Raw genomic sequence first — 15178 nt, forward strand, 5'->3', positions numbered from 1 at the left:
GCTATTATCTAAACCCATATAGTGAATAGTCGATCAATAATTATGATAATAATAATAATAATAACAACAATAATTATGCCACTTGGAGCAAGGGCCTACCGCCTACGTTCTCATTATCTTGAAAGAATTTCAACATGTAAAACTTGCAAAAATATCATGTAGAAAAAAAAAAAAAAACCAAATATGCCGATGTCTGAATAATTGATAGTTGACCTGAATCTTGATTTTGAAGTTCACTTCACGTTAGTTTTTATGGCAGTTTCGGTTACTTTGAGAACATGCTTGGAATATTTTGTGGATACCCTGAAACTTCTTACAAAACGGGGGTTGCCTTTTGTCTGCCGACTTCACCGATGAGCCATGACGTCCAATGCCCCGGTTTACCTCCACTTTCAATATCGTACAACGAGATGGCCAACACGCTCTGGTTGCATTGGACCGACTAAAACGGACGCAGATTTGTTGATTAGAACTTGGAAAGATACGTGGTCTGTCTATTTTGCCTAACAAATATCCAAGTCTGGGTTCAATTTCAAGCTTATTCTTTGTCTGGTTACAGCTAAATATGTGTTACGGTATATAAAGTCAGGTATAGGTCGACGAAATTCAACTGCCAGTGGTAGCCTTTTTTAACTTTACCGCACCTTAGACACGCCAGGCAAGGACATGATGCCACGAGATCCGGCACGAGACAGCAGGGCCACTCTTTCTCTTGTTTTGCTGTTCCATAGCTTTTATTTACATCGTCTGCGAACAACCAACGAAGTATTTTCGCTGTATGTCACCAAGAAACCTTGGAATTACTTTCTCAGGTGTTTCAACGAAGAAGAGGATTGCAAAGGTCACGGGAATTGGAAGTGACGAGCTTTAAAAGGACAAGGAAAACCGCCAGAGATCCAACTCCAGGGCCCAGGTGTAAAACTCTCAAAACAGAGTTCCCCTGGAACCCTGCTGAGTGAATTATTACCAGAAAATGGACTTACGCAGGAGCTACAAGAGTTTAATAGAGAGGAGTCACGTTAGAGAACGTCAACAGTTCAAACATAAGGTACCCCTCTCTTTCGGCCTAATATGGTGAATTTTTTAGCAAATCCAGTTGACAAGTCATTATTAAAAAAAAATCAAAAGCCAAAGGCTATCAGGTTCCCTTCAGACGCGTCCCTGCTTTACAATCCCGTCTAATAGAATTAGTTGGTCTAAACTTGGCAAAATTTTCCAGTTTCATTTCCAATGAACGTGAATGCCAGTAAATATAAGTTGATCTCCACTATCGTGATCTTGACTACCAAGATGGAAATAATTTACATCGTCTAAAAGAAAATTTCCAAGTACTCTGGACGACAAATTAGTCTAACCACCAGAGGGAGAGAAAGAGAGAAAAGGAGAGGAAACAACAATATTGAACAGGAAGAGGATGGGAGCGGGGACAGATACACACTCAGATCGGATCACTAAGAGAAGCTGAAGTAATTGAAAAATCAAAATGGGATGAGACCGAAGAAAATCATAAATGTGCAACTCGTTGAAAATGCCTTCCGTGAGAAAGATGAATACCACCAAACAGGGAGGGGCTCTCCTCAAGGGTTCAGAACTACTTTGGTACAGAAACTACACTGGCCGTAATTTTCATGCTTGCCGTCAGTGAGATCAAAGTATATCAGCCAGCAACAGTTATCAAGAAGACATCATCACCTGATCACATGCCTGGAGCGCCTGATTGGCAAAGTATCTCACATCAACATCTGGATCTTCACTGAGCTCAACCAAGCAAGGTCTGATTGTCTGATCCACTACCTAAAGCCACAAGAAAAAGAAAAAAAAAACAGTTCAGTTACATAGTTGAAGTTAACAGCATAGGTAGATGCCCTTGAAAATGAGAATGTAAAGAAATAACTCACCGATTGGTCAACTATTGGAATGAGGGCTTGCAGTACCTTTGCCACATTAAATTTGATGTTTGGTACTCTGTCAAGCATAAAGTTCTGTGGTCAGTTAATAGATTACACAGATGGGGTATATGCATGGCACAGCTAAAATCCAGAAGCCAGACAGAGCAACATCTCCATCTCAGCGCATCAACTCAATTCCTGAAAGCACGACGCCCTCTTGGAAAAAGTTACTGACCCTTCAGTGTGCTCAGGAATGTCCAAGAATACTCCTTACTCCAGAAACAAATTCTGTGCTCACTAGCTTAATTAGATTCTTTCAAGTACTCACCTGTCCTTCGAAGCATTGATGACAACAGGCAATAGTTTGTGGCACGTAATATCAGAACCCATGACAGGGGCCAGTAAAGAGATAGCATGCAGAATTGTCATTCGATACAAATAGTGTGGGTTGGCAATCATGTTCAGAACCTACAGCAAAGAAAACCAAAAATCAGAATTATAAATAAAAAATACAAACACAAAAACTAAAGAACAAATAACTATAGCCATTCCACTTATTTAACACCTCATCCACATGAGAATCCCCCACAAAATAAGCATACAATCATGCATGCACACATGAAAATCTTTAAAGAAGTTTATGCATTCAAGGACTACATCAATTTGGTGTATCCGTGTGGCCATGAATGCAGACATGGATAAGGGTGCAAAGCAATTTCAAAAAAGTTCAGGTACGGGATAGAACTATATGTAACACACACACACCACAAACATATATACAGGGACAAGTGTATCCTAGACAGCCTAGCAGATATTTTAAATATAATCTAAGCCTCCTCACAGGTCTACAACTACCAATTTGGCACAATACATGTTTTTGTTCAAGTTGGTTAATGAAAAATGTTGATTCCTTTATTGCAATTGTGCCGTAACAACCATTAATCTTTTGATGGTTATCTAGGCCAAAGAAATCATCAACTAAATACATGTCTGTAATCAAATCCTTCTTCACTTCATATCTACAAGGTTGGATTGCAGAAAGTAAGTTTTCTGTGTACATTTTATGTAATGTAGCCCAATGACCGTGATCTGGGATGCACCCATCTCTCTCTCTCGCTCTCTCTCTGTTTATACTATATATATATATATATATATATATATATATATATAGAGATGGCTAAAAATTAAAAATTACCTATGTCCACTTCAAAGAAAACTCTTTTTAAAAAAGCCTTTATCCATCCATAGTAATGATCTAAACTATGCCTTACAGATTGACCAGTGACGGCAACATTCTCTCACCTGAAACTCGCCACACACAGAGGTTTAACAAACAGACAGCTCACAGAGGTTTAAGAAACCGACATATACAATAGCCTACATGTCAATTAAGCATATAAATTATAAAGTACTAATTGATAAGCTAAAAGCATTCATCCATAGGACAAAGGCATCGGTTTTCAGACAAATAGCCATACCATGTTTGTCAAATTTATTAGAAGTCAGAAACAGTAAGAAACTGATGAAAACAAAACTGACCTGAGGAATAATATGATGCATTGCCCACTCTGGGCCAAATTCTTCAGCAAGCCGCTTCAAGTTATTTGCAGCAGCTTCACGGATTGAGAAGACCTGCAAAAAGAAAACCCAATAACTTGAAATAAGTAACCAAAATTTAAGGAACCAAGTCCACTCAAAGCACTTGAACAAAATATATCTGATCATAGACTTGTAGCAACTGACTAGATGGCAAAGAAAACTGCATCCATTTTTTATAGTGGAAAGACAATGGATATGCACAAAATACACTTCTACTCAAGGGAAAAGGAAAAGGTGCAAGCTTTATCAGGGTAGATGTATGAGAAAGGATAAAAGAAAAAATGATTTGTTGAATCTATGGACAAGAACAAAGTAGTGAAAATCCGAACCTGATCCTCCAACCACTGCATGCAAAGGGCACCAAGCTTATCATCAAAAAAACCAACGCCCAATTGACTTGCCAATAAAGGAATATATTCTATTATAGCAAGTCGGACTCTCCAATGCCTATCCTCTGCAAGCTCCACAATTGCTGGAAGGAGAGATTGCGATAAGAGATCTATTCCAATCACCTGAAATAAGGTGACTTCATAAGTACAAGATGGTTTTCTTCCTCAAGTTCTGGACACTACATCACAGCATCAACTTCAACCAAGCTCTGAAGTCATGATTTAATTGCACCGACAGATCAAACACATATAGACATGCACAATAGAAATTACAGCATAAATCTTGGAAATACTGCGCAACAAATGACAACGAATAATGGAATAGTTTCTTGTACTCTTTCTCAAATAAGAATCACAAGACCACACTATCAGCATTAGAAACCAAAAAGGGAAAGGAAAAAGCTAAGGGGCTGTCTTCAAGAACAAAAGATTGTGCAATATAAATTTAAATACTAACGCCAAACAATATTATTAGGAAGCATGGGAAGCAGCAGTAAGACCATTGGTAACGCTATTAGAGTAAAAGTGTACCTGATTTACTTGATCAAGTTTGCTAATAATATTCAACCGTACATCAGGAAACTCATCCTTCAGCAGGGAAAGGAAAATTGGAAGAAGTTGCTCAATGGTGGCATCCTGTATATTAACATCAAAAACCATATGAAGCAAATCATGACAAAAAAGTTAACTTCAGTGAGATCACTAAATAAGATGCTGTAGTTTACATCAAATCCTGTTCCTTAGGAAGAGAGCAAAAGTATTGCTCTCCACTGCTATACTGCTTTGAACAGGTAATCAATATATCATCCCAGAAATAACCATATCTTGTAGCAATAGAAGGCGAGCCAAGGAGAAAGGATCATGGGCACGAGTTTGCAGTCTTATTCAATTGCTAATCTGGTTTGACATGACACTGATGCCATAAATGATACACCTCAAGACTCAAAAATTTCCCAGGAATGAAAAAAAACTAATAAATTCAATAAAAAGGTTTCTGCACTCACAGTGTATATGCAATTTAAAACACAATGCAGAGACAGACAGGAAGATGATTTAATTATCATGAAAACTTTAATATGATGGTTTGAAAATACTGCAATTAGACAAGGATTTTATCTTTTATTTTTTGTGTACAACAGTGAAATGCTCGATCTTTCAACAACGTCAGCAATCCAGCAACATGTTAGTGAACATGTTTGTCAAAAAATTAAAGAAAAAACATAGATATGCCAAAAAGAAAAGAAAAAAGAAAAATAGATGACCAAAAATCCAAAGAAACCCACCTTCCCTAGGACCGGAGCCATTCCCATTATGACTGATGCTAAAGCAGAACGCACATGCTGAGAAGAATCTGATGATAATTCCTGCAAAAGAGTTATCTTCTGAGACTCAAAGTAATTATACAAGGCTACCAGACAAAATATTCTAGATCGGAATAAACCTGGCACTTGCGGAATAGTTGTGTGACCTCTCTGTCTCTCTCCATACATACACACATACTTACATACATATATACCTATATAGATATATATATATAGACAGACAGAGAGAGAGAGAGAGTTTAAAATTAAAAATCAGGCTTGTCCATTAGCATTCAACAGCTCATACGAAAACTAATGAAACAATTAATCAATACCTTCACACATGGAAGGATGTGCTGGATAGCAAGTTGTGGATTCAATATTCTACAAAATTTGGTTACTTTTCCTGCAGCTGCAATCCGCACCTCTGCCTCATTATCTCGTAGAAGCCGAACATATGCAGGCACCAAGTCCGTCCTGGAACACCAAAATGCTAGAATCAACTTCTCTTAGTAGAACAATAAGGTCTAAAGTTCTAAACCATTGTCGCATATATCGTGTATGGGTATTATAAATTTATACGGCGAGGGATTTCTCGAGTATAATACGACAAAGTTGTATATCTCAAGAATATCTCGGAAAAATCTCTGCAAATTTTTAAAAAATTGAAAACATTTAACAAATCCCGAAAATTATAAAAAAAATAATAAAATATACAAAAAAAGCGTATAATACGGTTTTTTCACGTTTTTTTTTCTGGTGTTTTTTAAAAAAAGACACACCTAATTGCCATTTTATATGGCTGACTTATTTTTTACATATTTAACGTGTTTTTTTCGATTAATATGTGTTTTCTGTGACAATGAGCTAAACATAATAAAACAACAAAATGGTCCGTGAACAAAAATCACTGTGTTACCAAAATATCTTGGAAGTAAAAAATTGCAGGAGAGAGATGTTAGACCATCAAGGTATTAATGGTATATATAACATTTGTGTGTGTGGAAGCAAGAGAGAGAAGGCTTAATTGTCATAAATCAACAAAACTTTCTAAAAAGTTGCATTTTTTGTATTCTATCATGTTTATTGCCTCCTTGCAACTTTAGCTTTTAATATTTCATTATTCAAGTCTTTCCAAGTAGACATCTCTGGCAAAAAAGCATAAATCACTTCAGGAAAGCATCAGCAATAAATTGCAGTTTTTCAACATTATCTTTATGCCAAAGGTTGTTACTCACGGAGAAGTATAAAGTTATAAACCATTTAGTCATTTTAAAGGTAGCCAGACAAGGCTGTAACACCATGATCGGTGCTTGGCAATTAGCAGCCTGACTAATTGGAACAAAAATGAACATATGGAGGTTTTGTACTACAAAAGAAAATTAGATATTTAAGCGCTGTTCACAAAATTTAGAGATAAATGTCTACACAGTAGAGGAATCCTTAAAAGCAAAAAAGAGTTCACATAGAGCACAAATATGTTCTGTCCAGTAGCAGAGCATAAACTAAGAGGAAAGTAAATCCCAGAGTCTAACATTAGTGCTATACAGGAGTTGATCATTACCTAGTGGGCTCAGGACCAACAGCTTCACAAAGCTCATATAACTGATTTGCAACCATATAACGAACACGCCAAGACTTATCCTGTAGGCATTACAGCAATTCAGCCTTGGAATACCGTGTAGTGATGCAGAAACCAAAACATACATGGGTTTTGAACAGTTTCACCTATAAATCCCTAGGCCATCCAATAAGATGCATGCAAACAAAATAGAATATTGACAAATTCAACATACCATGAAGTACAGATAGAAAATGTCACAGATTCACCAAATATACAAAAAAAAAACAAAAAGTGTCATATTTTTTGTGTGGATAATAAGAAATTAGTAGTCAAAAAATGTCTGAAAGTCATAGAAATGCATAATGCACCAGGAACATGGTTTTCCCATTATCCGCACACTTTCACATTTAATTTTAAACATAAAATAAGTCCAAGGGCATAGAATGATGATAAAAGAATTTCCCAACCTACCAAAGTAATTTCACATATATTGAACAGGCAAATTATAATATGGATGTGCAAGCATGTTTAAGTATCAGAAATGGTTGAAAGATAAATGTTCAATATGACAGCTAGATTATGGTTAAGCACCTTCAAATAAGTTTAGATTGCTAGAAACATAAAATTTTCACAGAGAGAAACTTCGAACAGGAAATTGACCCTCGTATTAACACTCAGAACGTGAGAACATAATAACCTAACTTCTAAACAAGCCAATATGGCGTCTGCTTGGCATACCTGGGAAAAATTAACAATGACAGGAAGTATATGAGTTACACAATCTTGAGGCTCTAACAACTTCCCAAGTGCTGCACATCCTTCAACAGCCAACAACCGAACAGAATCCTGATCTGAAATACCAAATGCAATCAACTCCATGAAATACAATTGTGTTTGAACAACTGAAAGAACTTGAACAGAAAAAATAGAAGGAAAACAAACTTCAAAGTTAACCAGTCTAACCAATACAAATGAAATATCCTTCAGATAAAGTATCTTCCAAGTTTTCTCAGAAATAAACATGTTGATAATATCAGTCTCCATTAACAGTCAAGAGTTTAGGAGTCAAATATCCAATCTGTTAGCTGGTCTAGTTAAAGAAAAGACAACCAATTCATTGGGATACAAATTCCATACACCTTGCACGAACCAAGCAAGAAAGACATCTAGTTGTCAGAATATCTTGATCTCTGACATGTAGGATGTGTAGAGCCTTGAACACTGGGGACCCATCACATGCAAGTAATCACATAAGTCTCGTCACTAGCAAGTCAAGGACGGGAGTGCCCGGCTGGCTATAATCACAGGAGCTGTCCATGAATCTCAACAATTTTAAAGCCTATCTTGATGAAAGAATCTCAAAGAAAGAATTTGTCAAAAACTATCCATGCCTGCCAACAATTCCAGCACAAACTTCCATATTGGGTGAAGCTTATAATATGGAATCGCAGTTTAGCCATAGAATCTATCCATCAAAATTCAACCGATTACCTTTGTCTCTCCCCTTTCGATTATAGATTCAACCATGTAGCTCAAGAGAAGGAAAGAACTCTTACAGTCAACTGGGGTATGAATGTGTTTGTTCTCAAAAAAAAAAAAAAAGTCACAAGTCCCCAGAGCTGATCCCAATAGAATTAGCTCGAGTGTCTTCCTGAACAATGTAGAAAGTTCAGAAATTCAGCCAATGGAAACAACATGTGTCCAACCTTTTGTTTTGGTAAAGACATGCACATGAGAAAAAAGATGAGTTCCCCATTATAACAACTTTAATAAGTGGTCCACAAGTCAAGTCAAATACAACATGCTACATGCCTCTCACAGTCTCACTGCCATTTTCACCTCAGATAGAGGACACTACACCTCATTTATTTATGATCTCATGACCTAAAACCGTACTAAATTCTTTGGGATGTCCGTGTGCTTCTCTTAGCCTGCCTGGCTGCAGATTTTATTCTTGAAGGCACAGAGTTGGTAGAAGTGTCTAAAGGAGAAAATCAGAAGTTTGTGCAATTCATGAAACCCAAATCCACACACCATGTTGAACAAAATACATCGTCATCTTATAAAATCACCAACCTTCTCTTTTACCAAGAAGTGGAGAAAATTCATCACAAAGAAAGATCATGTAACATACATTTAGTTAAGGTTATGAGAAATGTCTAATCCTTTTGCTTTTGTGGACTAAGAATCTCAGATTGGTTATCGTAGATGTCAGCAATTATGGTCTAAGTAGTCAAAATTAACATCTTCATGGGCCCAAGAAGGAAGGACTCTTTTGAAGACTTCTGGCATGAAATATAACATGCAATCTATGTTGCCAAGGCACCCAGGGTCTGGCTGTGAGCACCAGGCAGGGCCTAGCACCTAGGCAAAAAAGGCGACCAATTTTTTTTTCTTTAGTTATGTTAATATGTCAAGTTATTTTGATTAACTATTACTAATATTTGAAATGTGGAGGGTAGTAAACAAGCATAATCAACTTAAACAATCAAAAATTAATTGTTGACTTCATTGAATATGCAAATCAATAGAATAAGTTTAGCATAAATCATTAAATGTAATCTAATACAAGAAAAAAAAAAACTAAATCTAATCTCTAGAAGAAGGAATGTAAATCTGCAAGAAGGCTTCAATCCATCCGTACTTAAAGAAAAACATAATTTAACAAGGCACTATATAATAGTATACATATAAGTACACAACAGTAACAATACATATAAGTTACTAACAGGTACATATAACAGGTATCACAATACTACATATTATATAACAGGCTAACCGTATATACATATAATAGTTTGATGCAATACTATATATCAGGTATAACAGACTGGATATAACAGTATATACATATAACATGTATTACAATACATATAACATGAATAACAAATTGTATTATACATATAACAGGTATAAGTATAACAGCAGGTATTATATATAGCAAAACAGACTAACAGCGCATAACAGGTATAACACATGTATCATAACAATATTCTAACAAATTACAATACATATAACAGGTATTACAATATATGTTACAGGTATAACAGCAGGTTAACAAAACAGACTAACGGTACATAATTGCATAAAACCATATATATATATATATATATATATATATATATATAACAGGTATAACAAATTAACAATACATACAACTGTATGATATAAATATGTAACGTAACCATACTAATGTATAATTGTATACATATAACAAGTATGAGATATCACAATACTATATAACAGACTAAGTGACTAACACATATAACAATATATATATATATATATATATATATATATATATATATATATATATATATATATATATATATATATATATATATATATATATATATATATATATATATATAACAGCATAATCAACATAACAATACATAAAAATATGTAATCAATACAAAATAAAGTACACAACAATATATACTCAATTAGAAAACTTTAATTGAAAGGGAAGGTGCCTTTTCAGTTTTCACTTTCCCATGGACTAGGCATGTTGGCACCTAGGCCAGTCTAGGCGAGCCTAAGCGGCAGCCTAGGTGCCAACACATATCCCGTAGACTAAGTGGTGGACTTAGGCAATGGGTGTGGAGGGACTCATGCTTAGTCCATGCCTAAGCGATGCCTAGGTGATGCCTTAACAATATAGCATGCAACAGTAAAAGTTTAAAGCAAGAAACTGATACTTTTCGATCTGAGTTGCCACTTAGCAGAGATATATTAAACAGTTAATTAATGTAAAGCAGGCAGATGCTAGGTGGAACTTAGGAGGAATCAAGCATTAGATTTACAAATTGACATAAGTTTCAGGATTACAAGCTGAAACTAGCAGTAGATGTAAAGGATTTTATGACAGCAATATGATTTTTCTTTTATTGGCAGAGAATTTTCAAAGACAATCCATGTAGGTGCTCCTGTCAGGTGCTCTTACCAACAGCTGCCCTATCAAGTCCTCTCATAAATGTCTATACTGCATCAGTAGCACCCTTCTAACTTAATCTGGTCCTGGTTCTGACCATCTTTATGATCCAATTAATTTGTGGTCTTTGTTTGACATAGTCGTAACTACTGTTAATTCAACCTCCTAATTGTTGGCATATGCTTGACATTAGAAGTGCCTACCGTTAATTATAGATTTGTTGAGTACCGGCATTTCATTGGAGTGACAAAGACTATTATTCCATAAACGACAGTTGAAGCTTCTAAAGAACATTTCAAAAGAGTTGTGTGTGTGTGTGTGTGTGTACATGTGAGACCACACACCCTATGCATATCTTGTCAGAAACTTCATATTCATATTGCACACTGTAGCTGCACTTGTGTCCATATCATCATCAAAGTAATTAAAAAGGAATGGATCCTTTGTCTTAGATCAGATGTATGACTATATGAAATCGTCTCCTACCAAATTAATGATAGTAACATAGTCACTTATGTTTATACCCCAGGGCCCAGGGTCCATAATCTCACCATGGCATCACTGTAATCAAATTCAATAAATGATTGTTTGCTTAGAGATGAAACTTTTAATGTCACTCTGAAAAAGTACTTGATTAAATGAATGCCGGGAAACTTCCACTTGTATAAAACTGTAGATACCACGTTGAAAGCTAAAGACGAGAACTTGAAATGAGTTGCTTAAAAGACAGAAAGGGAAGGATAGAGTGACCATCTCTACTTACATAAAAAACAATAACAAGAAAAATAGTGCCTAAATGGATATGTAATGAAAGCCCCATACCATCATGCGTAAGATCCTCAAAAATGGTCATAATATCTGTCTTCAGATGGTTGGATTCAACTGTAGCAGCAAACTTTCCCAAGTTTGATGCGGCAGACCTTCTAACCATGGGCATATCATCTTGACACAACTGACTGTATATAGATCTGAGCTCTGCCTTAAGCATATCTGGGGCACTGGGATAAGCAATATGAAATAATCCACATGATGAAACACGTGCAGTAAACCACTCACCAGCTGCTAGTCTCTGAATGATAAAATGGTGCAGAAGGGGTTAAAATGCCATGACAACACAGCTGCTAATTGACAACTAAGGAATGAATCATAGCCACAAATAACATTCTAAGGATTTTCACAGCCAGGTCTTTCTCGGGTACCTTTCAGCAAAGTTATTTTTATTGGAAAGAACTCAGCCAGCAAGTATTTAAAAAATAAAAATTGTAAAAAAATAGGTAAAAATAAAATAATGAGAAACTAATAAGAAAGCATTAAAAATAACTAAATAAAATTATAAAACTAATGTTTTTAATAATGATGAAAAGTTGATTGCATGATGACATTAACATTGAAAAAATATAAAAAATGAAAAAAATGGGAAAGGCACTAAAAAAGCAGTAAATTTTTTTCACGTTCTGTCCCAAAAAAAAATATCTTTTTCATGTTTATTTTATATTTTTAACATGAATATCACAATTTCCAGAAAAAAACAAAAACACGATATCTGTGGACATGGAATAAACAACAATTAAATGGAGAATGCAGCAGTAAAAAATAGTCTATAAATATAGGAAAACGTGAAACTTGATAGGGATTAGTTTTCATATATAACATTATGTCTGTGTGTTGGGATTTTCTTCTTGAAATTGAACATATCATGAAGTTTTAAGTTACTCAATATTGGCAAAAAATGAAACAAAAATTCCACAGCTGGAATGGCATTCATGTCCTTCAGAATAATTCTGCTTTATTGCAAAGAAAACACATAGAGGAAAGATGAAATTTGTTTCCAGTGGTCTTCCAATCAATGAAACAGGTCTATCACATTCAGAACTAAAAAGCACTTATTTGCAATATCATACCTTTACCAAAGGAATAAACCAGTCTACTAAGTCACTCTCCTTCATTTGAGAACCAATTCTGCATAGTGATTCCACAGCCTTGTCTCTTACACAAGTTTCCTCTACAGTGCACAATGTCTCCAATGGTGGAAGCAGAACATGAGCATGTTCTGCTCCACCAACATAAGGAATAAACACCCCCAACTCCTCAGCCATTGCAAGAAGCACCTCATCGTCATCGTCATTATTCTCACTAAGAAAAGGAATTAACTCCTTCCTAGTTCTCTCCTCACCCAGAGCCCGTGCAATTGTAGACAATCTTCGTATGGAGTTTAGCCGCAACTGAATATCTTCATTTTTTAATTCATCTATCAATATAGCTATTGGATAAAGTGGCTCATCTACCATAGCCATTAAGTTTCCACAGGTCCTGCAATTGTGGGGAAAAAAAAAGGATGTCTTCAATCATAAAGAGCCCAATGACCAATAGAGAGGATACTCTTGAGAACAAAGAGCAATAAGTCATCTAACGTCAACTGCTCTACGGTGTTATCATAAAGATAAGAGGTGATGCAAACAATTCACATGCTTGATTCATAAGAATTGAATGCTGATCCCATAGACATAAAAATCTTGTATCAAATTTCCTAACTTACATGCAAGTCTAGCAGAGAGGCTGAGGAACACACATTCATGAGTCACGACTAGCATTTACAAAAAAAATCTGTCCTCAATTTTCCAAATATGGGCGCTTAACATTTACTTAATCCGGTCCCAGCACCAGTTCGCTCTCATGAGCAGCAACCCCATAATAAAAATCATGCTAATTGAAACCTAAAGAAATGGAAAAGTATAACAACATAAAGAATTGAACTAGAACAGTTAACGGGAAATAAGAACAACATAAAGTATTTCCTGTCTTCCCTCCCTTTCTTGTGGTTCTCCTTTCATCTACTCTTCCTTCTTTCAGAATAAACAGATAGAAGAAAACTAAACAGAGGTAGACAGAGACTATAACCTAGAAAGAAACAACAATAAAACGCCCGTGATCTTGCATGAAGACAACAATGAGCATTCGGCATTGAGCAATTTGTCGCACACCAATAAACAGCAGCAATACAACCGCCAACAGGCATGTCGAAACAAACCTACCCATCTTCAAACCGCCGCCTCTCAGATCTCATGCAAAAGAGCAAGAAAATACCCCAAACGTTCGCGGACCATCCAGCGGTCAGATCAATCAATTAGACACTACCCATGAAACGTTGCAAAGAAACGCCAGAGTGAAAGCCAATTATCAGAACCACCCGGCAACAAGAGGCCACAATAAAACAAGAAAGCCCCGAAAACCAATAGATCTTCGAACCCAGACACAGCGTCAAGGACTACACATTCTCCGGACCGGATCGCCCAAATTCTAGATCAAAGCGATCAAATGACGAATCTTACGTCGAATGAATCCGCCCAAAGGTCTCGAGCGAACAAGAAAATCAACAGCGCCTCCGAAGACGATAAAGAATGGGGAAAGTGAGCCACAGATCAGGGAAGAGATGGACATACCTTGAAGGAGGATCTCAACGACGACGGATTCGAGCTCGACTGTGGTCCGAGAGCTCCTTGAATCGACGAGTGCCGGAGAAGCAAAAATCTAGGGTTCCGTTTGGGGAGACAGATCTGAGGAAGAGAAGTCCTCCGAGTTCGTCAGGGGAAGAAAAAATAAAACAAAAACAAGGAGAAAATGAAATTGTAGTCGCGCTTTATATTTTTCGCTTTTTCCGATGGCGCTTTCATTTCTTTTCTCGCTGGGGAATCGTTACATGAGCTGCGAGCTTACGCGAGTTGGATAAGCGAAAGGCGCCTCTAATATAGAATTGGTAGACCACGGATCGGCTTCAACTTACCCGACGAGAGATCCGAATTTTACTTGTTGGATCCCATTTAGATCATTTGCCTGATTTGAATTTTGAATCCAATGGCAGAGATCCACGTCCTGGTCCAGTTACGGTATGGGGTCCCATGACCTGCTTTCCAAGGCGGGTTTGAACAGGCTTTGCTTACTTGATTCTGACCTGGATCCAACTACGCATCACCAGCTTGTTCCAAATCCTTTTGGATCCAGTTCAAGACCAAACCCAAGCCTTCCGACCCATTTGATTTGTTTCAATTAATTAATCTCGAACCTAATTTGTTTCGACCTCCTTATTAAGGATGTGAACGAATCATATCTTCATTTAATTGTACAAAAGTCATATGGGTTTAAATAACGATATAAAAAAGTAGCCGTACAAATGCTTTAGTTGGGCCGTTTGATTCTGTATTTTTTAGCTCGGTTTTATGAGACAAACAATCTTAGACATGCCGTCTTGAATGCCATGGGGCTCTCTATTCTATCAATCACACTCCCTTCCTCTCCAGTCTCACATCTGAGCCCTGTTGTTCCTGGACGTGCTTTTAGATAAAAAGGGTGTTTGTCTTGTCTCCCATTTAGTGTCTGACTTGGACGTTGTGCTTTTCAGATGAGACATGTTGTCCACCCATGCAAACACGTTTTCAAGTTCAATCGGATTATTCGAACTTAACAAATGGCAATTATAATGGGGAAATGAGAGGACCTGATGGTCA

The 15178-nt window shown here is 36.5% G+C and overlaps 1 protein-coding gene across 1 annotated transcript; it reads right to left on the reverse strand.

Annotated features, from left to right (window-relative positions):
• Positions 1–1253: 1253 nt before the first annotated feature.
• On the reverse strand, positions 1254–14372 carry LOC116250602 (serine/threonine-protein phosphatase 2A 65 kDa regulatory subunit A beta isoform). Its single transcript, XM_031624354.2, has 13 exons — positions 14117–14372; positions 12578–12986; positions 11499–11745; positions 7481–7593; positions 6743–6822; positions 5514–5655; positions 5161–5241; positions 4409–4513; positions 3818–4000; positions 3429–3521; positions 2218–2357; positions 1899–1965; positions 1254–1794 (listed from the first exon to the last, which is right to left on the reverse strand). Exons 2-13 carry the CDS (start codon positions 12968–12970, stop codon positions 1675–1677), a joined length of 1764 nt encoding a protein of 587 aa, XP_031480214.1. The 5' UTR covers positions 12971–12986; positions 14117–14372; the 3' UTR covers positions 1254–1674.
• Between the last annotated feature and the right edge of the window lie 806 nt (positions 14373–15178).

The sequence above is a fragment of the Nymphaea colorata genome, chromosome 3 (genome assembly GCF_008831285.2).
Source record: "Nymphaea colorata isolate Beijing-Zhang1983 chromosome 3, ASM883128v2, whole genome shotgun sequence".
NCBI lineage: Eukaryota > Viridiplantae > Streptophyta > Magnoliopsida > Nymphaeales > Nymphaeaceae > Nymphaea > Nymphaea colorata.